The sequence below is a fragment of the Perognathus longimembris genome, chromosome 4, assembly GCF_023159225.1.
Source record: "Perognathus longimembris pacificus isolate PPM17 chromosome 4, ASM2315922v1, whole genome shotgun sequence".
Lineage (NCBI taxonomy): Eukaryota > Metazoa > Chordata > Mammalia > Rodentia > Heteromyidae > Perognathus > Perognathus longimembris.
In genome coordinates, this window is record NC_063164.1 from 18,664,851 (window position 1) to 18,689,410 (window position 24,560).

Genomic DNA, 24,560 nt, shown 5'->3' on the forward strand with positions numbered 1-24,560 from the left:
ATGTGAATCTGGTTCTTGAGGATATGTCAAACTGACATTTGATTCCATATAATTGTTTAATGAGTCATTGCCATACATTCTACCTTCTTCAGGTCCCTTAATGCCTTGGCCATGTCATTTTCGTAGACTCACTGATGTACTCTGACTTAATAGTTTGCTATTTGGTGATTCTCACAATAGTGAATAATATCCTTTAATATCAATGACTCCCTTTGGATGTAGGATGAATGGAATCTCTTTCTGAATTTATAATTTTATATTTTCTAATATAGATTCCAAACAGAAATAGGTTCAAGGTTTGAAACAATTTCTTTAAGTCACTTGGTTTATAAAAAAACGGCAGGAACTCTCAAGTACCTTCTTTCCTAATATAGATTTCTCACAGTTTGTTCTTAATGTCAAGGATCTCAGTTTGATTTCAAAGTGTTTCAGAGCAATTCAAAACTCTCTAAAAACCATTTATATTAAAGAAAGATGAAGTGGACCACAGCTTTCAGAATTAATTATGAAGATTTATGCTGGGTGCTGATGGCTCAAGCCTACAACCCAACAATATTCAGGATTCTAAAATCTAGAGGATCACTGTTTGAGGCTAGTCAAAGCAGGAAAGTCTGCTAGACTATATATCTCCAGTGTAACTAGCACAAAGCAGACCTCGAGGCATGGCTCGAGTGATAGAATTCGAGCCTTGTATGCATGAGATCTTGAGATCAAACTCCTGTACTGCCAAAAGAGAAAGATATAGTGAAACTAGGCTTTATGTTTGGAGTCTAAACATTAGTTTGCTGGTAGACTAAAATTTTAATGGATTAACTATTAAGAAACTTTAAGGGGCTGGGGATTTAGCTCAGCAGAAGTGTGCCTGCCTGGCAAGTGCAAGGCCTCAAGTTTGTTCCTCAGCTCTGGAAAAAAAAAAAAAGAAAGAAACTTTAACTTTTTATATGGGATTGCATAGATTCAGGAGAAATTTTAATTGAAATTTATTCTGTAGATCATTGACTTATATTACAAACAACACAAATTAACAAAAGTCATTAGTATGAGAGAAGTCTATCCAGTGGATCTAAATTTAATTTGTAAGCACACATATAATTCCATCATTTCATAAACTGAGGCTAGCCTGAACTACATAAGGGAAACCTTGTCTTCCCCTCCCAACGTTTCTGTTTTAAAATTTTTATATTAATTGACTAATAATTCTTATTTTCATACTTTGTATATGTATAATATCTTAGAATAGACTTAGGTAGACTTCCATGGTAGAAATGCTTCAATTTCAGGTAAAAATTCAAGGAGGAAACCAAATTTGTAGCCAAAGCTGGTTTTATCCTACTTTTGTTGCTAATTCCTTAGAGGCAACCAATAACCACTCTTTGTTTGTACAAGGGTAAAATTTGATAAACATGCTTAAAATGAAAGAATGGAAATGTATGTCCTGTTATATATTTCTTGGAATGTGAACACCATGAAACTGCATCCTAATGATGCTAGTTGGCCTTCAAGATGTTTCTACCCACCAGTTCTTTTAGTATGCTGCTTTCAAAATTTCCTTTACCTTAACCTCTTTTGTAACAAATGTTAAGTCTGTATCCTCTTTTCTCACTTTTTTGTGAAAGGAAAGCAGATGGCTGCCATCTTTTCTTTAATCTCTTCCTCTTCCCCTTTCTCATGTAAGCTTAAATAACATAACAGCTGTAGAATTTTTAGAAGTTTCAGCACCTAAAGCAATGTGCCAGACAGTGTTACAATGGACTTCTGTCTGTCAACTGAGAATAGGCCAGATAAGGGTTTTATTTAGGGAAGGTTTTGTTTTTTTGAAGAACTGGACACCAAAATATAACCATTGTATCCATATTTTATATCTCATAATCAGTCTTACATATTCATTGTTCTTGGTCAATGTTTGCTATTTTTAAATGCTCTAGTAGAAGTATAGTCACTAAGCTAAAAAGACAACCTATAGAATGGGAGAAGATCCTTGGTAGTTATAAATTTGACAAGGTTCTAATCACTAGAATATACAAGAAACCCAAAGTAACTAAATCCCCTAGAAATCAATAACCAAGTTACTACTGCTCAGAAGTGGTACTCATGGCCAATCAATACACGAACAATTATTCAATATCTCTGGGTATAATGGAAATGCAAATAGAAACACCATTGAGATTTCATCTCACTCCAATCAGAATAACCATCATCAAGAATACTAACAAGTGTTGGAGACGATTCCCTATATACCCTTGGTGGCAATGTAGGTTAGTGCAGTCCCTGTGGAGATTCCTTAAGAAGCTAAAAGTAAAACTGCTATATGATCTAGCAGTGCCATTCTTGAGTATTTATTCAGAAGATTGCAAGTTAGGATACAATAAAAGTATCTGCACACTCATATAACTCATGTAACAATCACCAAGTTATAGAAATAGCCCAGATCTCTACAACTGAAGCATGGATCAAGAAAATGTGATATACACATATACAAACATTCATTCTCCTTCCCTCCCTCCCTCCCTCCCTCCCTCCCTCCCTCCCTCCCTCTGTTTCTCTCTCTCTTTCTCTCTCTCTCTCTCACTTACACACACAGAAACATACACACGAGTTTTATTCATCTGTCAGGAGGAATAATATTGAAACATTTATTGGTAAATGTATCTACAAAAATTATGTGAAGTGAAATAATTCAAACTCAGAAAAACGCATGTATTTTCTAATGTTTAAGTCAAACATGAAATACAAACCCATATGAAAACACATTGTACACATTGGGTTATATGCATATATACACAATCAAACTGACTAAACTGTAGTCAGATGGATGGAGAGAAGAATGGGGGACTAATAACATTTATGATATTTAGTATTCATTGATGAAAATGTTTGGAACTAGAATTGGGAAGAGGGAGACTAATGGAAGGAGTAACACATGATTTTACACAGAAATGGACGTATTAAATTGAGACCCTTTTTGTACAACTATTTGAAGATAATAAAGTATGCTGTGGAATTTTAAAGACAAATGTAGTTTTTTTCTGTTCAGTAGACTTGAGTAATTATCAAAAATAGAAGTACCAAAGGTTTCAATAAAGTAAGTTTGATTGGGCAACATTTGCTTACAGATGACTTCCATCAAACATATTTTTAGAATAAAAATGGTCATTTAATTCTGGTTCAGAATTTACCTTACACAGGTAATGCAGATGGGATTTTTTTCCCCCCTTTTTGGCAAAACTGGTTGAATTCAGAGCTTGTGCTTACTATCTAGATGATCTACCACTGAGCTATGTCTTTATTTCCCTAGTGTTTTTGTTTTGTTTTCTCAGTCTTAAAATTTTGACATGAAGAGGTTCTCATCCACAATGATGGTCTGTAGATTTTTTTTTTAATGTGGTAACAGGGATGTAGGTTACCAAAGAATAGAGCTAATTTGGATAATTTTCATCCCTCATGGATATACTATGGGACATTCCCGAGATGCCAGACAACTTTGACAAGCCTGGTATTGATGCACACTACCTGAGTTCCCATCTTCTTCATGCCACATTTTTGCATCTGTTTCAGTGCCTCAGTGGCACTCTTGTTAAATCCTCCTCCATATATATGTTTGTGAACATTGAAGTATTCTCAGGTCAGCACCTTGTCCTTCTCTATCACTACCCTTCTTTGTGGGAACCACCTAGAGCCAGGCCACAGAGAGGCCACAGAGAGGCCCCGAGCATACCGAGTGGGGCAAATCCTTATAGTGAGCCAACAGCCCAGTTTGCACAAGGCAGAGCCAGACCCCCTAACAGCTGCATAATCCCACCTCTCACATACTCCCACCTAGAAACTCCTGAGCATGGCTACTCTTAGCTCCTAGGCTCAGGGAGCCTTCTCTTCTTTTTAAAAATGTTAACCGATTTATTTTATTATAACAGGGTTAATGTAGAGAGAAATCTCCATGCTGGTTATTTTTGAGTTAGGGGCTTCCTGCCTATTTGGGCCTGGACCATGATTCACATATAGTAGGCTTCTTCACATAAGCTGGATGATGGGTACATTACCACACCCAGCTTTCAGTGACTTTGTTACCAGAGCAGGTGTGAAATAACTGTGCTTATCCTAATTCCCTGTTAACAGGCACACACCACTGTACCGGACTCTCAATTTAGAAGGCATTTTTCTTTTAGCTTTTTTCCTTATGTTGGACTTGAACTGTGATACTTTCAGACTCAGCATCCCCACAAGTTAGGAATATAAATGTGAGTGCCCAGTTTGTGCTGTTAGGTCAAATAGGAAGAAGTAGGAGAAATAACTTAAATATTAGGAAAGTAAATGCTTAAAAATATTTTCTAACAATAGCCCCCTACTTTTATATGAGATTAAAGTACAAAAGTGTTTCAGTTTAAAACTTAAAAATAATACCTTTACTTTTAACAACATATAAATGTGTAAATGTACATGGGGAAAAACAAAAGAAAATAAATAGGTTGGTGGGTTACTGAAGTGACCAATTTGGTTTTTCATGGTTTTGTATACAGTTTATGCCTGTTAGACTAAACTCTTGTTCTGTAAAACAAAGTCAAAATGTCAGTGTCTAATATCAGAAAAATACATTGTCTTTTTAGTCTTTCCCAAAGAATTAGACAGCTAAGGGCTTTGATCTTAAAAAAAAAAATTAGATCCTGCATAGGTATATGTCTACCACCTGACATGCAAGATGTTTGATATTTGTAATGCAAACCTAGAAAATATATTATAGTCATTGTCTTAATATTTATATAAATACTTGAAGAGTTGAAAAGGAACATTGACCCTGGGGTTTTTTTTCTGAATAATTACTTATTTATTGTCAAAGTGTTGTACAGAGGGGTTACAGTTTCATACGTAAGGCAGTGGATACATTTCTTGTACAATATATTACCTCCTCCCTCATTTCCCCCCTCCCCCTCCCCCTTTCCCTCTCCCCCCCATGAGTTGTTCAGTTGGTTTACACCAAATGGTTTTGTAAGTATTGCTTTTAGAGTCATTTGTCTTTTTATCCTTTGTCTCTCAATTTAGATATTCCCTTTCCCTTCCCTAGTTCTAATACCAGTATCTATAGTATCCAGGTATGGGAATTTTTGAACGTTAGACTGTGTTTGGTCTTTACATCTGTAAATAGACTTTTTTTTTTTGCCAGTCCTGGGCCTTGGACTCAAGGCCTGAGCACTGTCCCTGGCTTCTTTTTGCTCAAGGCTAGCATTCTGCCACTTGAGCCACAGCGCCACTTCTGGCCATTTTCTGGGTGCTGGGGAATCGAACCCAGAGCTTCATGATACCAGGCAAGCACTCTTGCCACTATGCCATATTCCCAGCCCCTGTAAATAGACTTTTGATACAAGGTGTCAAAATCAATACCCAAGTTTTGCTTAAGAAAATGTTATAATATAGTAGTATATGTTTGTGATAGAATTTCTAGCTTCTGTATATCTTCTAAGTATAATAAATGCTAAATATTGTTTTTTACAGAACTACTATATCACAATAATTTTTATAATATCCTAAAGTTGATAGTTAGGATATCAGGAATGGAATATTTAGCTTTTAACTTTACATGTCAGCCTTCATTTCCTAGGAAAATTGTTATTTTTCCATTGTTTTTGTTGTCAGAATCTTGTGTCTTTACTGCTATCACAGTCTCCTTGTCTAAAAAGTCTAATATATAACATTTTCCAACAGACTCTTGCTTTTACAACCTGAGTGTTTATTTTTAACAGAGTCAGAAGAGAAAATTACTGGTACTTACTTTGCTGAAATACTCCTATCATTTTCTTGGCACTGGAGATTGGACTTGGGGCCTAATGCTTGCTATACAAGTATTCTATCATATGAATCATTTCTCCAGACCTTTTATTTTTATTTGTCTCAGAGTCTTGACACTACCTCTGCCCAGATGACCTCACACAGAGATTGTCCTCCTGATTTCCTGGGATTACAGGCATGCCTCTAGCACACCTGGCCCCTATGATTTTGTGTGTGTGTGTGTGTGTGTGTGTCTGTGTGTTGTGTGTTTTGTGCTGTTAATTAAGAGTGCTGTTTGAGTTACAGATGCACAGAGACAATTTTTTTAACATACTGCTCTAGCTTTTGAGGGGAGTAAAGAAATTCTGTGGGCGGGCCTCTGTACAGGATGATCTCCACCTTTGATCACTTTAAAAGGTCTTCATTTTGCAGCTTTGTCTTCATAGCATTCACTAAGCAATTTGTATGGCTGTGGATTTAGGAATACCCTTTTCCTTCTTGTTTGTATACTTCTCTTTTTTCCCCCCTAAAACTAGAAAAATGTCTAAGCTTAATAAAAAAATCCATGAACATCAATTGGCATGTGCATCTAAAATGAAAATACATATCCATTGATGTATATACTTTTTTTGCAGTAAAGGCAAGTGTTTTGGCTGGTGATTTAGAATAAAGGAATACCTTTTTAAGTAGTACTAGTTTCTTTTTAAAAATTTGTTCTAGCTCAGAAATTCACAAGCTGCATTAGCATGCAAAGATTCCCTGTTTTGCTAACATGGCCAGAGCTACCTTAATGAGTTTGAGTTAATGACTTTGAGTTAAATAGTACCCTGGGAATTAGACTGCTCACCGATATATATAAAAGTAATAAGATCTGTGGACAAAAGGGAATCTTATAAGAAATGGTAGACATGATCAGGAATATATGTAGGCTAAGAATCTCCTTTCTAATAGATAAGTTGTTCCTTATGTTGTTTCTGCCAAGTGATAAGCTTCAGTTGAAATTTTACAATAGAACCTGTGAAAAGTAATAAAGGTGAAATGGCTGGGCACAGTGGTTCTTGCCTATAATTCTGGGGACTCAGGAGGTGGAGAACAAAAAGGTCCAGGTTCAAGGCCAGTCCAGTTCTTGATAACCCATCTTAACCAATAAAAGCTGGATGTAGTTGCATGTGCTTGTTATGTACGTAAATAACATACCACTGTCATAAATACAAGACCCTATTAAAAAATAAAGGCAAAAAGGAATGGGGGTGTGACTCTAGAAGTAGAGAATCTGCGTTGCAACTCCAGTATTGCCAAAAAAGAAAAATAAGAAAAAAAAGATAAAGCATGCCTTCTCTAAAGTCAAGTTTGACACATTTTAACTTGCATATGATACATAATTTAAAATTATTCTGCCATATAAAGAAATCTGTGTTTAACCACATAACTTATGCAATGTTATTTCAATCTAAAAATTATCTGAGAAAGCTAATGAAAACTTGATCTTGCATTGGCTCCTTTTTCTTTAGAAGAGGAAATAAGTATCTTTCTGCCAAAGTATTTTGGGGCAAACAATGGAATCATATGGACTTTATTAAGCATTTATTACAAATATAAAATAGATGGATTAAATTTTTCTACATTCTTTTTAATTTTTTTAATTTATTTAATTTTGTTGTCAAGGTGATATACAAAGGGTTACACTTATGTAAGGTAGTGAGTATATTTCTTGTCATACTTGTTACCTCCTCCTTCATTCCCCCCCCTCCACCTTCCCTCCGCCCCATTTCCCTCCTCCCCTTGAGTTATAGACTTGGTTTATACCATATAGTTATTAAGTATTGCTGTTGTTGCCTTGGTTTGCCTTTTTATCCTATGTCTCTCGATTTTGATACTCTTTTTATTTTTCAAATTTATTTAATTTTGTTGTCAAGAATCATGATGTTCAGAGGGTTACACTTACATATATAGGGTAGTGAGTACATTTTTTTCTCATACTTGTTACCCCCTCCCTCATTTTTCTCCCATCTTCGGTCCCCGTCCCTGAGTTGTACAGTTAATTTCCAATATATTGTCTTGTGAATATCACTGTTGGGTTAGTTTACTCTTTGTCCTTTGTCTCAGTGTTTTGATGTTCCCCTTCCCTTCCCTAATTCAGATATATACAATACTCAGGGTACCAAAACCAAATACAATGACAACAGGAGCTTAACTATAGAGATGGGTTAAATTTTAAGAATTATTTTTAGGCTGGTGGAAAATGACTTGTTTTAAAATCTTGATGTATATGTAGAGATTAAGGATGATGGTATATTTTATATTTTAGATGAGTTAAAAATGTGAATGTTGTAAAAGTTCCCATATTTTGTCTGAAATGGAGAATGGAATACTTGCTGCTATTTACTTCTATGAAGTAAAATCTTAAAATGTCTATTATTTAGGCATAAGTGATAGTTGTGAAATTCTTCCATTTTATTGATGATAGTATCATGTAAATTGGTAAAAGTTATTTTTTGTTATATATGTTTAATCCGTTCAGTTGGTTCAAATGTCAAATTGGTTCAAATCAATCAGTTCAATCCATTTAAATGTCAAGGGACATTAACTAGGAAGCTGATAGGAGTTTGTAACTGTGGTAAATGTTTACCAGCATTATAGCTTCATTAACTAAGGGCACATGCTATGGAATGGCAACTTTGGCATCAGTCAGATTCAATGCCTTCTGTCCCTTCACCTTACAGTCCCTTCTCCCTTCAGAGTTTGTTGTTTAATCTCAAAAATGACTATCCTTTTATTTTCTGTTGTGTCTATATGACTTTTTATTGTAAGAGAAATACAATATGATAAATCTATGCATGGCTGGCACTTCCTTACTTTTTTTGAAATTAAAGAATTGGATGATAGCTGAGTTCACATTTCAGTTATGTCATTGGGAATGCCTTTAAATCTCTTAGAGTATATGTAGTGTTTGCTCCCCCTCGACATTTGGGGTGTAGCCCTAGGTACAGGTGTTGCTTACAGCCTTCAAAAATCTTCAAGGTTTACTATGCTATGATAGCAAGTCTACCAACATTTTGTCATCATTGAAACAATTTTTATTTGGAGTGAAGAAATATCGAGGAATGTGTTTGTTCAGCTCAGTCATTGTAATTAGAGCACTGGATTTTTCTACCTTTGTTGAAATTTACTAAATTATTATAGAGCTGAAAATGGCATAAACTGAGGCTTAATCTGTGAAATTATAGGCATCCTACCTTGGATCACCATGCTTGCATCTTGTTTGTTCCTGGCCATACTGACCAGACCCTAGTTGATGAACAACTGAACATAGTATCAGTGAATGCTGTTGTAATTTGTTACTTGATAAATGAAGCCATAAAACAAGTAAGTAGTCAGCAGAGGCACAGTCCACTTACTTCTGTAACTGGACAACCTTGGCCCCTGTATGTACTGTTCAGTGGTAGGTCTTGGTGTTATATTCATAGCATCTTCTTTCTTATAGATCAGGGATCTCCTTCCTCTGAAGAATATATTTCAAGTGCTCTGCAAATATTATTAGGAAATAGTTTAGGAAGGGACCCCATTATGGGTGAGTAACAAAGTATGTATATAACTTAACAATGTTACTAGATTACTGATGCCTTTTGGGTTGGTCTATTTCTGGTGATATTAGAGTTTGAATTTAGGGCCTCACATTTACCCTACCATTTGAGCCACATTTCTAACCCTGCTTTTTGCTGGTTATTTTTGAGAAAAGGTCTCATTTCTTGCCTGGACTGAGCTGCAGTCCACCTATTTGGGGCTTCCTGTCAGTGCTGGGATCCCAGATCCCAGTGTGCACCACTGCACCATCTTGCCTTGCCTTCATCAAGATGGAATCTCAAGGGTTTTTGTGTCCAAGATGGCCTGGACTGCAAGCCTCCCAATCTCAGCCTTCACATAGCTTGGGGTCAGGTGCATGAAAATGGGTTGACAAACAGGTTCTCATAAACTGCCTGGGATGGTCTCCAACTAACAGTCATCCCAATCTGAGCCTCCCAAGTAGCTAGAATTACAGGCATGAGCTACCAGTGCCCAGCTTGGATTGATCAAAACAGATATGCCAGCACATTGGCTCTATTTCTAGGATGGTGTTTTGAACTGTTCAAAAGTTTTTATTCTCCATTTCAATGTACAGTAAAGTTAATAGTTTAATGTTAAATTTACTAGGTAATTTTTTTTCTCAGCGACTTAAAGTTTGGCTATTTTAAAAATGATTTATTAAAGTATATTCAAGTATATTGATTTATAAGTTAGAGTAATAATAGAATTCAAACATTTAACTTAGCAACCTCGAGTGATGTTGATTCTTAAAATTAAAAACAATGAAGAAACGAGCTTTGAGCTCCAAAGCATAGGCAAAAGCCAACAAATTTAAAACTGAAAGATGAGGAATTATTAATATCCTGAACATGGTTTTTGAATCTGAACATACATTGGTAATGTCAAGTTAAGCAAACAGTGTCTTGTAGAGTATTCAGTTGTTAAAATTTTTCTGAGGATTTTGTTTTTTTTTATTAAAGCAACATTCTGGAACACTTAAAGAAGCAGCTTTATAGCTTTAACATTCACAGTTATCTCTTTAAAACCCAAGTTTTGTTTGTGTGTGTGTGCTGGTACTGGAGCTTAAACTTGAGGCCTGTGTGCTTGCTCAGATTTTTCACTCAGAGCTGGCTGTCACTTGAGCCATGCTTTCAGGTCTGGCTTTTTGCTGACTAGAGATAAGAGTCTAACGGATTTTCTCCAGCCGATTTTGAACCATGGTTCTCAAATCTTAGCTTCTTCAGTAAGATTATAAGCATGAGCTACTGGTGCCCTGCCCACATATTTTTGTGTAAAATTTGTAGACTTTAGAAAATCAAGTAAACTTGGGTCCAGATTTCTGTTCAATCACTAGTTAGCTGAATGGCTTTAAACTAGATTAAACTTCTTCCTATATCATTGTCTCTCCTGAACTTTAAACAGTGTACTGTAAAGTCTCATGGCTTGTGGAGTCTGTATTTGTGATGCTAAACTGGTAGTCCGCAAATCAATGGTTAGGCTTTTGTAGACATAAAGAGTAACTCAGAATTTGAGTTGCTTACTAAGCCTGTTCCCAGCTGAGATGAAACAAGATGATACTTTACCTTTTTTTTTTTTTTTTTTGCTGGTCTGGCGGCCTGGGTGCTATCCTTGAGCCTCTTTATGCTCAAGGTTAGCACTCTACCACTCGAGCCACAGTGCCACTTCTGCTTTTTCTGAGTAGTTCATTGGAGATAAGAGTCTCATGGACTTTCTTGCCCAGACTGGCTTCAAACCACGATCCTCAGATCTCAGCCTCCTGAGTAGCTAGGATTATAGGCTTGAGCCACCAGCACCCAGCCCTTTACCTTCTTTTTTGCAGCACTCTTACTGGAAACAAGTGTTTCTTTCAGTTTTCAAAGTCACATTTCTCTCAGTTTCCTCCATTGGTTGATTGTAGAGCTACTGTCTCTAAGTTTAATGCTAACGAATCAACACAACAGACTAAGACATTTAAACATTGACATGAAACAAGAAGTAGTGATTAGTTAACAAAAATGTCGGAAACAAAGACACAGGAATCTAACCTCCTGTTACCACTTACGAGCATTGGCTGATGTCCATAAACTTCGTATCCATTGCATCTGTATATACAATATTACCTCCTCAGGTAATGAACCTCAGCCCTACCAGTCTTTCTGAGAAATGTACACATTCTTAAAACAGGTAGTAGCTGCTACTGTCATCTTCATAATAATTTTCATTGGTTTATATTTTAACTATTTTTGATATATGGTATAGCCATAATAGATAATATTTAGATATATAAAAGTAAATGTACATAATTTAAAATTGCATATAATATGATATGTACATATCACATAATATGTATCATATATATGTGATATATATTATATTATCATATATGCCATTATATAATATATTATCACACACACACATTTTCTCCCAGGGTGACCTAAAACTTACTATGTAGTGCAGGCTATCCTCAAACTTGCCATCATCCTACTTCTGCTTCCAAACTACTGGGATTATGGACCTAATATTTTTTTTGTATGCATTTTTTTATTTTAAGTTTTTATTATTGAATTGAATTACAGAGAGGTTACAGTTTCATACATTAGGCATTGGATACATTTCTGTACTGTTTGTTACCTCCTCCCTCATTCCCCCCCAAAATTTTTCAGTTCATTTACACCAAACATTTTTGCAAGTATTGCTTTTGTAGTTGTTTGTCTTTTTTTACCCTGTGTCTCTTGATTTTGGTATTCTCTTTCAATTTCCTAGTTCTAATACCAGTGTACACGGTTTCCCTTTCCCCCCCATACATTTTTCAGTTCATTTACACCAAACATTTTTGCAAGTATTGCTTTTGTAGTTGTTTGTCTTTTTTTACCCTGTGTCTCTTGGTTTTGGTATTCTCTTTCAATTTCCTAGTTCTAATACCAGTGTACACGGTTTCCAATATACTCAGATAAGATACAGAGATAGTGTAGGTACAACCACAGGAAGGTGATACAAGAAGATCATCAATAATTGAAGCTACAGATACACATGGCATGTTGAAAATAGTTACAACTGTGATATAACAATCGTTTCCATAACATGGAATTCATTTCATTTAACATCATCTTATGTGTTCATAAGGGTATATCTATTGGGCTCTTGTGATCCTCTGCTGTGACTTGCCTAAACCTGTGCTAATTATTCTCTATGAGGGAGACCATAGAGTCCATGTTTCTTTGGGTCTGGCTCACTTCACTTAGTATAACTTTTTCCAAGTCCTTCCATTTCCTTACAAATGGGGCAATGCCATTCTTTCTGATAGAGGCATAAAATTCCATTGTGTATATGTACCACATTTTATCAGGAGCTTCCATTTGGACAAATAATTATATACTTGGTCATTTAACATTAGAAAAACTTTAAAAAGAAGATGGAATGGAGAAAATTGGCTTTAAGAAACCCACTAGACACTATGTGGGAAATGAAATACAGCTTTGGGAGGGGAAAAACTTGGAGAGAATGAGGAAGGGGTGACACTGTTCAAAAGGAAATGTACTCATTACTAACTCAGTTAACGGTAACCCCTCTATATCACCTTTAAAACTTTTTTTAATAGAAATTTTGTTTTACTTTTATTCTGTAATTTACAGAAAGTGTTAGTATGTGATAGGAACATTGATGTTTTACTTTTATATATTTCTTTTGAAAGTTCTTTAATTAGGCCATGTGATTTTGAGTATTTTATTTAAAATTGTGGAAAATTAAGGTTTTTAGAATACTAGACAATGTTTACGCTGATTATAATGGTCTGGTTTGCAACCAGGATGGATATTAGGCAATATGGTATTCATACATTTTATAAAATGGTATTGCTGTGGTGGTTTTGCACTAATGAAAATGCATGAAAAGAGAGTCTGTGTTAAGAGGATTTACAGGTATAAGAAGGATAAGCACAGAAGCAAATAAGTTGTATTCTTATTGTACTCATTTGTGTCCAGGAAGGTAACAGTGAAATAATGGCTTGATTTTTCCATATTATCTTAATGAAGATCTATTTTTTTCTTTCAACCCTTAATAATTCCTTATTACATTTGTTTAATACAAAAATATAAGGAACTAAAGGTCTAGTGCACTATTTGCTTCTTTCCTAGTAATTTTTAATACACTTTGTTATTGTATGGAAATTATTCATACTTATAGAATATGTGATTGGCATTTTAATAGTTAAGGTAAGTTGGTCCTCCAGGGTTTTTTTTTTTTTTTAGAAATAGACTTGGGCAGTTTTATTCAAAAGACAACTACTTTGGCTTAAAAAAAACCTTATTGTTAAAAAGGTTATATACTGAGGGTTACTGTTCCATAAGTCAGGTAATGAGTACAGTTCTTTTTGGAGAGTTTTTTCTTTCCATTCTTTCCCAAAAGTTGTATAGTTCATTTTCAATGTAGCTACTGAGTACCACTGCTGCATTTATTACTTACCCTTTGTCTCTCTATTTCTGGCCCCTGCTTATTCCCTAAAAGACAGATAAACAAGAGACTATGAAAACTATTAGCATTTCTTTGAATTCATTTAGATTTATATTGTTTTATATGATTAGAGGCCCACCTAGAACCCTGTGCTAGTTTAGCTTTAACATAACTGAACTCAATGAGCAGTGGTAACAAATATTTTAAAACTTGTCTTGGGGTTTTTGTGGGGGTTTTGTTTTTGTTTTTGTTTTTTTTTAGTTTTGGATCTTATTCATGTTCTGAAGATTGACTCATGAGGCAAAGATTAAGTTTTATCATTTGGGGTAATGTTTTATCAGTTTAGAGTAATGGAAAATAAAGCTTAAGTTATAAAACCTATGTCCAAACTAAAGTTAACTGTTACTAACTCATGAATTTCTTTCTTATCCAGCTTTTAAGGTAAGTACTATAGAACAAGAGACTTCTTCTTCTACACAAATGAGTATTTTTATATGAAATGCAGTGTGAGATAGTTCTGTGCTTGTACCAGCTTGACTGTTGGATCTAAGCCATCTCTACTGTCCAGAAAGGAATCCTTTCTAGGCATAGACGGAGTTTGCAGGCCAAACCATGGTTCTCATGTACTGGAGTATTTTACTGTTGAATTAGAGATCACCCAGACAGAATTTTATCACTGACATTTTCCAGCTTTCCAATAGAAAGTTAAGTCAGTATAATTCCAGCACCTATTCTCCATTACAGGTATATAGTTATATATTCATAAATTCTTTTTGCTTAAGTTGTAAATCATTAGCTGTTAAGTGATTAACGATATAGCATTTTTAGATCCCAGACTATTTTAAGATAGCTAAGCATTTGGATTATAACTCTGAAGTCTTATAAGTGCTTATGTAATTAAAAGAATATTCCTATCCTCATGGTATTTCCTCAGTGAAATAACTGAGGTTATTGAACAAAATTATCTTAAAGACAAGTTGCGTGAAGGCTTTGTACTTACAGTAAGGTAGTTTATTATATGATATGATATATGTTATATGATTATTATTATTATGATATAGATTTTTAAACATTTCTTTCTATAGAAGCCTGTGAAATAGGTGGTAGTGTGAATTTGTTGTTTATATAGATAAGGAAGCTTAGGCTGAAATGAAGCCTTCAGTTATAAAGAGTGTAATTATCCCAAAGTAAATAATTGAGATAACTAAGTCGTTTGACTTTAAATCTTTAGTTACCTGCCAGCAAATGCTAGGCGTGTGTGTGTGTGTGTGTGTGCGCGCGCGCGCTTGCTAGCTGTTTGTTGATAGATCTAACTTACTTTTTGCCCAGGGTGTCCTCAAACTATAATCTTCCAATCTCTATCTGCAAAGTAACTCAGATTAAAGTTGCAAGCCACCATACCTGGACTGGTTTTATTATATTTTCTGTTGATATCTGTTTTTGAACAACATGAAAGTGCAAAAAATAACAAACACTTAGGTAAATTACTTAATTTCATTGAAACATATTTTGCCTGATTGATAATTTAATTTGATTCCTCTTTGTGTTTTGTTAGGGGTAAAAGCATGTTTACAAACAAAAGTATTTGAAGAGGAAGAAATGTATGAAATTCCTGAAGGTCCACGGAGGAGCAGAATCAACAAAGAACTGCTGGTACTTTACTTTCCATACAGCTTTCCTTGGCCTTGTTATGACTTCATACTGCGAGCACCATCAGGGAAAGCTTTGTCTGCCCTTTTAGCAAGTATAGGTGACTGATTAAAATTTTAATTGTGCTTATTTCAAGCACTTGATTCTGAAAGATGATCACGATGTGCAGTAAAATCCAGAAGGCAATAATTTCCTACTGTTAATGGATTTTTGGCATCTTGAACATTCCCATAAACCTTTCAGAATCGGAGGTAAATCGCAGATGCAGGAAGGAGCTTGAAAGAAGACTTACAGCTGCTGTTCGGATTTAGTTACCATATGTCTTTATTGCCACATATTGCAGTTTTAATGGATAATATTCCATTATTCTGTTGATACATATAAGTATATTAGAAATGACAAAGAAAATTTTTTCATGAGAGGAAATTGTGAAACTTTATTTCCATGAAGCACACAGAAGTATTTTATGGCTAATTAGATCTTTAGCCATGACTTCATAATGGATATGGCTAGTAATGGATCTCTGGAACCCACTGTGGCCGTCCAGGGACCTCATCTTATTAGTAGAGACTTGAGTGTGGGTAGCACATGGAAATGATGCTACTTTTGTGTTCTGGCGTTCTTGACATATATATTTTATATGCCTGGAATCTTTGGGGCTTTCAATTCCACCTAGTATGCATGCCTATCCTGATAAATGATGTTTGATGAAGTTATTTATTTTCTTCTTAATAAAAAGTATACTTGAATTTTTAGAAGAATAAAAAAGAATAGAGAAAGTGAATGAATCTAAGGGGGATACTTACAAATATATTTGGAATCCTTGTACACACTTATTTTTTGAGGGGAGCAATATGGGGCTTTGAACTTAGGCCCTTACTTGCACTTTTTGCTTGCTCAGGTGGTGTTCTATCACTTGAGCTACACATTCACCTTTGGTTTTGCTGGTACTTTTGGAAAGAAAGTCTCAAACCATATATGTTGGATCAGTCTCCTGGGTAGTAGGTAAAATTATAAGCATGGCCACTACCACTCTGCTTTTTTTTTTTTTTGATCCAATTAGGTTAATTGAAATATAGTTTATACCAACACCTCAAATAGCTTCTTAACTACTCAGGACTACTGTGTTTATGTTCTTCATTTATAGGCAATTTGAAAACTTTTTTTGATCTGCACTTAACAAATACTTTTTTATTTCAGTTACCAAAGCTGTTTGATGGATGTTACTTCTATTTTTGGGGATCCTTCATACATCATCCAAAAGACAACCTTACTAAGCTTGTCACTGCTGGAGGGGGCCAGATCCTCAGTAGAAAACCCAAACCAGACAGTGATGTGACTCAGACCATCAATACAGTCTCATACCATGCCAAACCCGATTCTGACCAGCGCTTCTGTACACAGTACATCATCTATGAAGATTTGTCTGATTACTGCCCAGAAAGGGTTCGGCAGGGCAAAGTCTGGATGGCTCCTTCGAGTTGGCTTATAAGCTGCGTGATGTCCTTTGAGTTGCTTCCTCTTGACAGCTAGCTGAAAGTTACACCAGATACATTTCACACTGAACTTGCACAATTTGTGACAACTCAGCCATCACACTATTCTTGATCATTCACACTTTATAGATAAGTAGATTTATTCACATTGTTTTCTTTGAATTAAAAAAAAAATAGGAACATTGTGGTAGCTAGAGGTCAATTTCCTGAAATATTTCCCATGCTTAGACAGTGCAAGGTCCTGGGTTCAATCCCAGCACCCCATTTTTGTATTTTCTTTTTAAAACTGACCTTTAAAAAAAAATAATTCATTTATCTTCCTACTTCACTTATTAGTTATCAAAGATGGATGCAAACATATCAGAACTGTTAGTTAAATCTACAAGAGGGATCTCCTTACTGATTCAACCTTTTTATGTTCATTGATGAAAAAGCTGTCCTTGCTTGTCACTAGCAAAAATACTTGCCACTCTTTAGTAAACAGAATTTATCAAGTGATTTATTTTGACTTTATTGTGATGAAAAAGAGTGTCTAATCTAACCATGACACTGTAGGTGTTAAATTCTATCTGCAGTTGTCTATTTATTTAGCTTTTTAATTTTTTTCTTTAAAATTTTTCTTAAATGTTTATTTTTGACCTTTTAAAAAAATCATGGTTCAAAGCATAATGCCATTGTTTTATGGTAGAAAGACAATATTAAGCTCATGGCACCTATTTCTATTGTGTATATTTGCTTACTGTCAGCCATTGGTTTATAACTTTATGTACTGTATGATGTGTATATCCTTAGAATATTTTAATACCAACATTTTATATAAGGTCTTACCAGTATAGAAAATTCTCTATCATACTTCAATACATTAGATTGGAAACAGTTTTTATGTAGATCTTGCTAGGTTTGGGCAAAACAGTTTTTGAAAATCTTAATTTCTTGCTTTTTCTTTTTTCTTTTTTTTTTTTTTCTGTAGTTCTGGTGATGAAATCTAGAGACATGCTTCTTTAGTCAAGTGCTATACCAGTGAGCTACACACCACCATTGTTTTAATCTTAGTTTCTTTAAGTTTTTTCGGGTAGTAAGTAAACAGATGTTGATTACTTAATTTAGAACAGAGTTTTCCCAGATTGTCTAAAACACAAAAGCATTAAATGTAGAGTAAGAATAAGAAGCATTTCCTCTACATATCTAAGCATTCAAAGGTCCAATGGTGGACAAGGCTCCCCTGCATAGCCTGACTTAACAGCTAACTTAGTCATAGTCAGGTCCAAGTGTTCTCACTGTGAATTGACAGGATGGATTACATAATTATAAAATATTTTTAAGGAACAGAATTCTTTCTTAAATCTTTCCCAGAAATTAAACATATTTATAATCTTATACAGAAAGAAAGGAGACACTATAAATATCTGCCAGTTTCATTCCTCATCAGCCGGTGAGGACAGTTTGATAACTTCTGGAATAGATGCAGTATTCCTAATTTTAAAAAGCAGAGTCTGAAGTTCGTTAAAGTTTTTAAGATCCTCTTATTTTTGATGTTCCGAGATTCTGCTGTTTGAAGTTGTGCTGATCTTTTGAAAATACATCTTACATCAGTGCCTTTTTTGACATATTATTATTTCATCTCAGTCTGTGAACAAAATAGTTTTCTGACCCTGACCTTTCAGTGTGAATTTGCCCTGAAACTCTACCACTATTAATGTACCTGTCTCACTTTTTATGCTCATGGAAATGATGAATGCCCACTGTAACCATACAAATCTGAGGGGTAAGATAATGTCTGTATTAAATAATTGAAGACTAGGATTTGGGTTGTCATTTTTGATTTATAACTGACTCCAGTAGATTACTGCTGCCTTGTAGGCCACATTCCTAGACAGGTTTGTGCTTTGTTACTCACTGACTCCTTGTCAGGAAAACACGGTTGAGATTTTTGTACATATTAATTTTCTTATTCATCCACTTTCTTATCCCTCTCCCTCTCTGTGATTTTTTTTCTTTCCTCACTTTTAAATTACAGTATTTCTGATTTACTTAAATATTTATTTTAAAACAGCCTGTTTTTTATGCTCTTGAAATGTGGTTGTATTTTTTTCTGTATTGAGATCTTTATAATTATTTTTCAATCAGATTCTAGCTTCCTTACATTTACCATAAATCATTAAAGTTAATTTGTGTTTTCATGTTTCTGCTGTCTTCTTTAAGAGTGCCTTTTGTTTTGCGTCATAGAAAGCGATTCGCATGATATGTGAGGAAATCCTTCAGCTCTCTTTCTGAACATTTAATTTCGAGTAGAAATACCTTAAAATATAGTAGATGCTTTATTATACTAAATAAGTTACTCTGAATGTACTATAACTGATAGCTTGGCATTATCAGGGAGAGCATCCACTACAGTGATCCTTCTTGGTTCTATTAGAATACAAGGGTTGGAGCTGTTTCACTATATTTCAGGGCTTTGTTCCTATTCTACATATGCTTGTAGCTTTTTCCTTCCTAAAATATGGAAACCAGATGGGAAGTATAGAAGGATTATGAGTGGAAAAAATGGTAAATGAGCAATATGTGAGTGTTTCAATAATGCACTTGAGTTTGATATTCAAATTTTAGTGGACATGATTTTATCTGTCTTAATTTCTGTACTCCTGCTTGGTGAATATGATAGTTAAGTGACCCGCATAGATGAAGATTATGTTTGGAGAGGCTTGGTATATCCTGTGTGAATAAGAATATTCAAGATTGGGAGCTTCACAAGAGCTTATTGTCTTAATGGGCTAGTATAAAAAATGAGAATTGTGTTTTAAAGGTTCATAGGTGTTATCTGCTTTTCAAGCCAGAATAAACTAAAATGACAAGATAAAAACACTTATTTTTATAACTGGATGTCATATTTGAAATTGGATTAAATTACAAATTGTGATCTTAATATGAGAGTTTATACACACCCTATTCAAAGAGACCCACTTCAAACTACCTATTAAGCAGTTGTTTAATTGAGAGAGAATTTTCTTTAGTTAATGAATTAGCAGGCCATTATGGTACACTGCTATAATCCCAGAACTATGAAGGGTGTGGCAGGAAAATTAGGAGTTTGGGGCCAATTTTGGCTGGATAATGAGTTACAGGCTGGGGCTGGCATGAGGATAGATCCTTTTATGAAAACAGAACAAACCCTCAAGTGTCTTGTTACTAAGCTGCATAGTCCTTGTGAATTAGGGATTGTTGACTAAGTTATAGTTTCTGAAGGCATATATTACCTTTTCAGGTACTTTTTTGGTACCTGGAGATTTCTGTTCGAGGTGGTATGGGAGAAGAGGTAAAAATCACTGGATTATTTGGACGTTGACCCGGCTTAAAGGGATACTGTCTTAATATTCAGCCTGTGAGGAGGATGTTGCATAGGACTTGAGGTCCTTTAGTTTACTTGCCATCCTTCCTCTGAGTCTTCAGTTACAAAGTATATAATATATGGTTCTTTGATGAGTCCTGTACTGAGCACATGGTAGACATATAGGTTCATCCAGCAGGACTACTGCAAGTGAGAGGGCTCAGAGGTGTCTACAAGCATCTCTTCTCAATCTGCAAGAATCCAGGCTGTTGTCTCCCTCCTAGCTCTACTGATGGCTTTTAACAAGGACCTGGCATGTCTGATAAGTTTCTTGTCTGATATGTCTTCATCCCATCTGCATTGGTCATCTCTGTAGCCTCCTCCCCTATCCTGTTAAATGTTTCGTTTTCATCTCTGAATACATAAACTGTGGTTACTAAGACTGCTTGGGCCACTGGGCAATGCTCCTTAGGGAACCCTGGCCTAGCCTTTGATGTCAAACCCCTTCTGGCCATCTCTATGAACCTTCTGGACCATGCCCTTGGGGTCACTTCAGTACACACCTGTTTAGCAAAAGTATATGTTGATTTTGCTTACTTTTAGTTCATAATTTCTCAGGCTGTTATATCTTTATTACTAATTCTGTAAATTTATCAAAACACTCCATTTGTCTACTGGCTTACATGATTTGAGTTAAATATTACTCTGCAATACATTTTTTTCTTTTGAAATTCACGGATACATAGGCTTTATTTGAATTTTTAAGCACCTCTGCATATGAAAATATTGTGTAGTTAACTGTAGAAACATTGCCAACTACAAAAGCCCTAAGAAAATAGTCGCAAATCCTTTGGTAGCTAACAAACTTGTGTGTGGCTTTTATATTGTTAAAATTACTGAATGCCATTCAAAGGGCGAATATACTTTCATTCCTCAATCCCAACTGCTCCCTTTTGCTCCTGCTTGTTTTTATTAGGTCTTAGAAACTCACAACTCAGGAATAACAACTGTCATTTAAGCATGCATACAATCGACCCTAAGTATCCTGGGGGATTTGTCCTAAGACTTTCCCCTAGTTATTAAAATCTGTAGTGCCTTATAAAAAATGGAATAGCATTTGCACATAACTTGTATATATCCTTCCATATAGTTGTACTATATTTCAGGAATAATGGCAAGAGAAAAAAGCTAATGTTCAGGACAAATGAAATTTTTTTCTGAATATTTTGGAGATTTGTTGAATTGTGGATGGAGAAACTCTGAATATGGAGGGTTGACTAGCTTTTGTAACTGAAAGCTTATTTCTCTGTATAGTTTTCACTCCTATGTTTCTCATTCACCTAACTATACATAATTTCAAATATTGTGTAGTATCCCCTATCAAAAGGATGTATCATTGTTTAACCAGATCTCTGCTATTGAATACTTGAATTGTCATTAAAATGTCTGTAAAAGATATATATTAATAGTTGATGGGGGAAGCAGAAATTCTCAAAAATACCAAGCTAAGTCAGAATCAGACTAGCATTTTCTAGAATGTTCATCTTGCACATTTAAAGTAAGATTTGTAGTTCCACTTAAAATATATGTTAGAAAATGACCTTACTAGATTGCTGTGATTTTTGTGAGATGAAGGGGTTCAGAACACTAGCCCTCCCAGGATATGAACTTGCCAGGGTTGTAGCTGAGTGGATGGAAAGAATTCAGCCTTTGGGGATGACCTGAGATGCTTCTATGAAGAGTTCCTGGATTAGGATGATGAAGAGGCTCATGGAGCTGTAGACAAGATCTGGAGCCCAAGATCCTGTTCACTAATGGCAGGGCTTACGTCAAATGCATGTATTCATTTCCTTGTGTCATGCCACCTCCCAGGGTACTTGTGTCTTTTGTCTGGCAAAGCATTTGCTACTCATGGGACTCTGGTCTGATCTGATGCATACTTACATGATCTTAATGGACTGGTCTTGTACAGTGAGAAAAGAAGATGATATTACACATTTGTGTGGAAATGGCCATCTGAATAGATACCTATCCCTATGCTTTGGTTTTCAGAACAAAATGGACCCTGAAATGTTTCTTATCTCTGATGAAGTTGTTTTGCCAGCTGGAATTTACCATCACTAAGCTAAATAAACCATATTTAAAATCTAACCAGATTGGCACACTACACAGCAGTCAGTCCTTGCAGCTCAGCACAAAGTGATTCAGTTGGGGGCAAGGGTCCATAATTGAATTGGGGGGGGGGGGAGGAAGATTAACATACCCTCAAGGCTGAGGGGAGCATGGGAATAAAGGATATGATTTGGAGAGATTGCTAGGATTAAGTCCCATAATTATAGGTGATTGCTTCAGCATTATTTATTGCCGTAATTACCCATGTCGTGTCATGGTCACATTTAGGAACTATATTTTTGTTTGGAGAAAATGTTATATAAGCCTATGTGTGTATATTTCACTAACTGTAACTGTGCATATATATCAATGACTCTATGTTTCACTAATGGCACTGTATGCATGTATCTGATTCCTCAGGACAGTATTCTCAGATAAGGTATATGAAATCTGCAATAGAATATGAGTTGCTTTAAGGTCATTGCTATTCTCATTCTAATAATCATTTCCTTTATTGTGTGAGTGCAGAAGCTCTGACACTAGGTGGTAAATTCAAATTACTTTCCTACTTGTGGAAGTAATGATTAACACAGTTGATGCTTAATTTATATTAAAAGAGAATTAAAATTCTGGAAAGTGAATGAAGTCTAGAGATTTCTCTCTATTGACCTTTCTTTGGCAGATATGTGACAGAAGGCATAAAGAGTAGGCAATTGACTTTTTCAGTAAGCACCCTCTTACGTAGTGCTAGGCAGAGATTCACGTGCATATGCATTTTATCCTTTACCATTTTAAAAATAAGATTTCATTTTAAGTGTTTAAAGGAAACTGTGCAAGAGTCTGACACTCTCTGAGTAATCTGTACATTGATTCATTGAATATTTATTGAGAAGGTAGTGGGGATCAGACTTTGAATAAGAAGACCTGATCATGGCCCACAAATGGCTCAGTGCATTTCAATAGACAAGCCAGAAGAATCAGCATGACTGCATAGGTATTGTTCTTGGCTAAGCAGGGCTCAGTTATTCTGTCCTGGAGGAATGCCTTGTTGAAGCCCTGTGTACCTGTGGGCCCGGAAAAATCAAGATGACCAGTCTTGCTGCCCATGACTCCCTTGGTAAAAGAACAGTGTTGCTCTGGACATAATTATTTAGGAGAAAAGTATCTAAGACTTACCTTAGACACAGATAAATTAATAATCACCATGATAGATACTAAATATTTTTAATTCCCCTTGAGTAATATTTCTAGGGATTTTTTTTACTTTTTTGCAGAAGAGAATGACATTTTGTCAATATTTTACCAGACGATTTTTTTCTTTTAATTAGGAATTCAAGTCAGAAATGGAAAAGGCAGCTTGCTGAAACCATGAATTCAAAATGAGATTTTTTTTTGAGATCCATGTTTAATTTGCGCAGTTAGCAAATTTAACCTGAAGATAATTTAAACAGTATTAAAATCTAGCCAGGTTTATTTTGTCTACTTTTTAAAAGATACATCTTTTAAAAATTCTATGAATTTAAATAGTCATTAGAAGAGAGGGTTAATTTTTAATGTCTTTTTTCTGAAATGGGTTGTTGGCATTAAAATTATTTTGCAACATAATAATTTGTACTTTTAGAAGTCTAATAGTGCTAACAAATTTAAACAATGAAGTGTCTCCTTTACCTCACAACCTTTGTCCAGAAGTCACTGTCTTGTAGTCTTTAGTGGTTTGTTTTAGTCTCTACCTTCTATGTAGTGAGTGTCTATATTACATTTAGACTTCTGTTAATTTCCTAGAGAAGATGTTGATTTTTGCTCTGAATTTCCTTCTTGCTCCTCATCATTCCAATAAGTCATTTAAGTCTCTTTCCAAGAGTTTCTCACCATGACTGTGGAAATATTCATTGTTCTCTCAAACTTTATAATAATAATATTTATTTTTATATTTTTCTTGAATAATTGTTACTATTTAAAAATTATATTTAAACTTTTAGAACTACATCTGAATCTTCTGTTACTCACTGACATCTCTGTAAATAGTCTCACAACATGTTTATTTACTGAGAGAACTCTGTTGAGATGATAGAGCAACCACTCCATTTTTCTTGGAAGATTTTAATCTGCAGCTCCCCCATCTTCTTGATCCTATCCAGGCTGGCTGGTGCTTGTTTTCTTTCTGGTACTCCACTTCCCACACCCTGCAAACTCAACTATTTCTCTTC

At 35.1% G+C, this 24,560-nt stretch overlaps 1 protein-coding gene across 1 annotated transcript in view; it reads left to right on the forward strand.

Annotated features, from left to right (window-relative positions):
• Bard1 (BRCA1 associated RING domain 1) overlaps window positions 1–17,173 on the forward strand; it is a 68,517-nt gene extending 51,344 nt beyond the window's left edge. The window contains exons 10-11 of the mRNA XM_048344175.1: window positions 15,326–15,423; window positions 16,621–17,173. Of these exons, the coding sequence (XP_048200132.1) occupies window positions 15,326–15,423; window positions 16,621–16,953 (431 nt within the window). The 3' untranslated portion in view covers window positions 16,954–17,173. The remainder of the gene's footprint in view (window positions 1–15,325; window positions 15,424–16,620) is intronic.
• The last annotated feature ends 7,387 nt before the right edge of the window (window positions 17,174–24,560 follow it).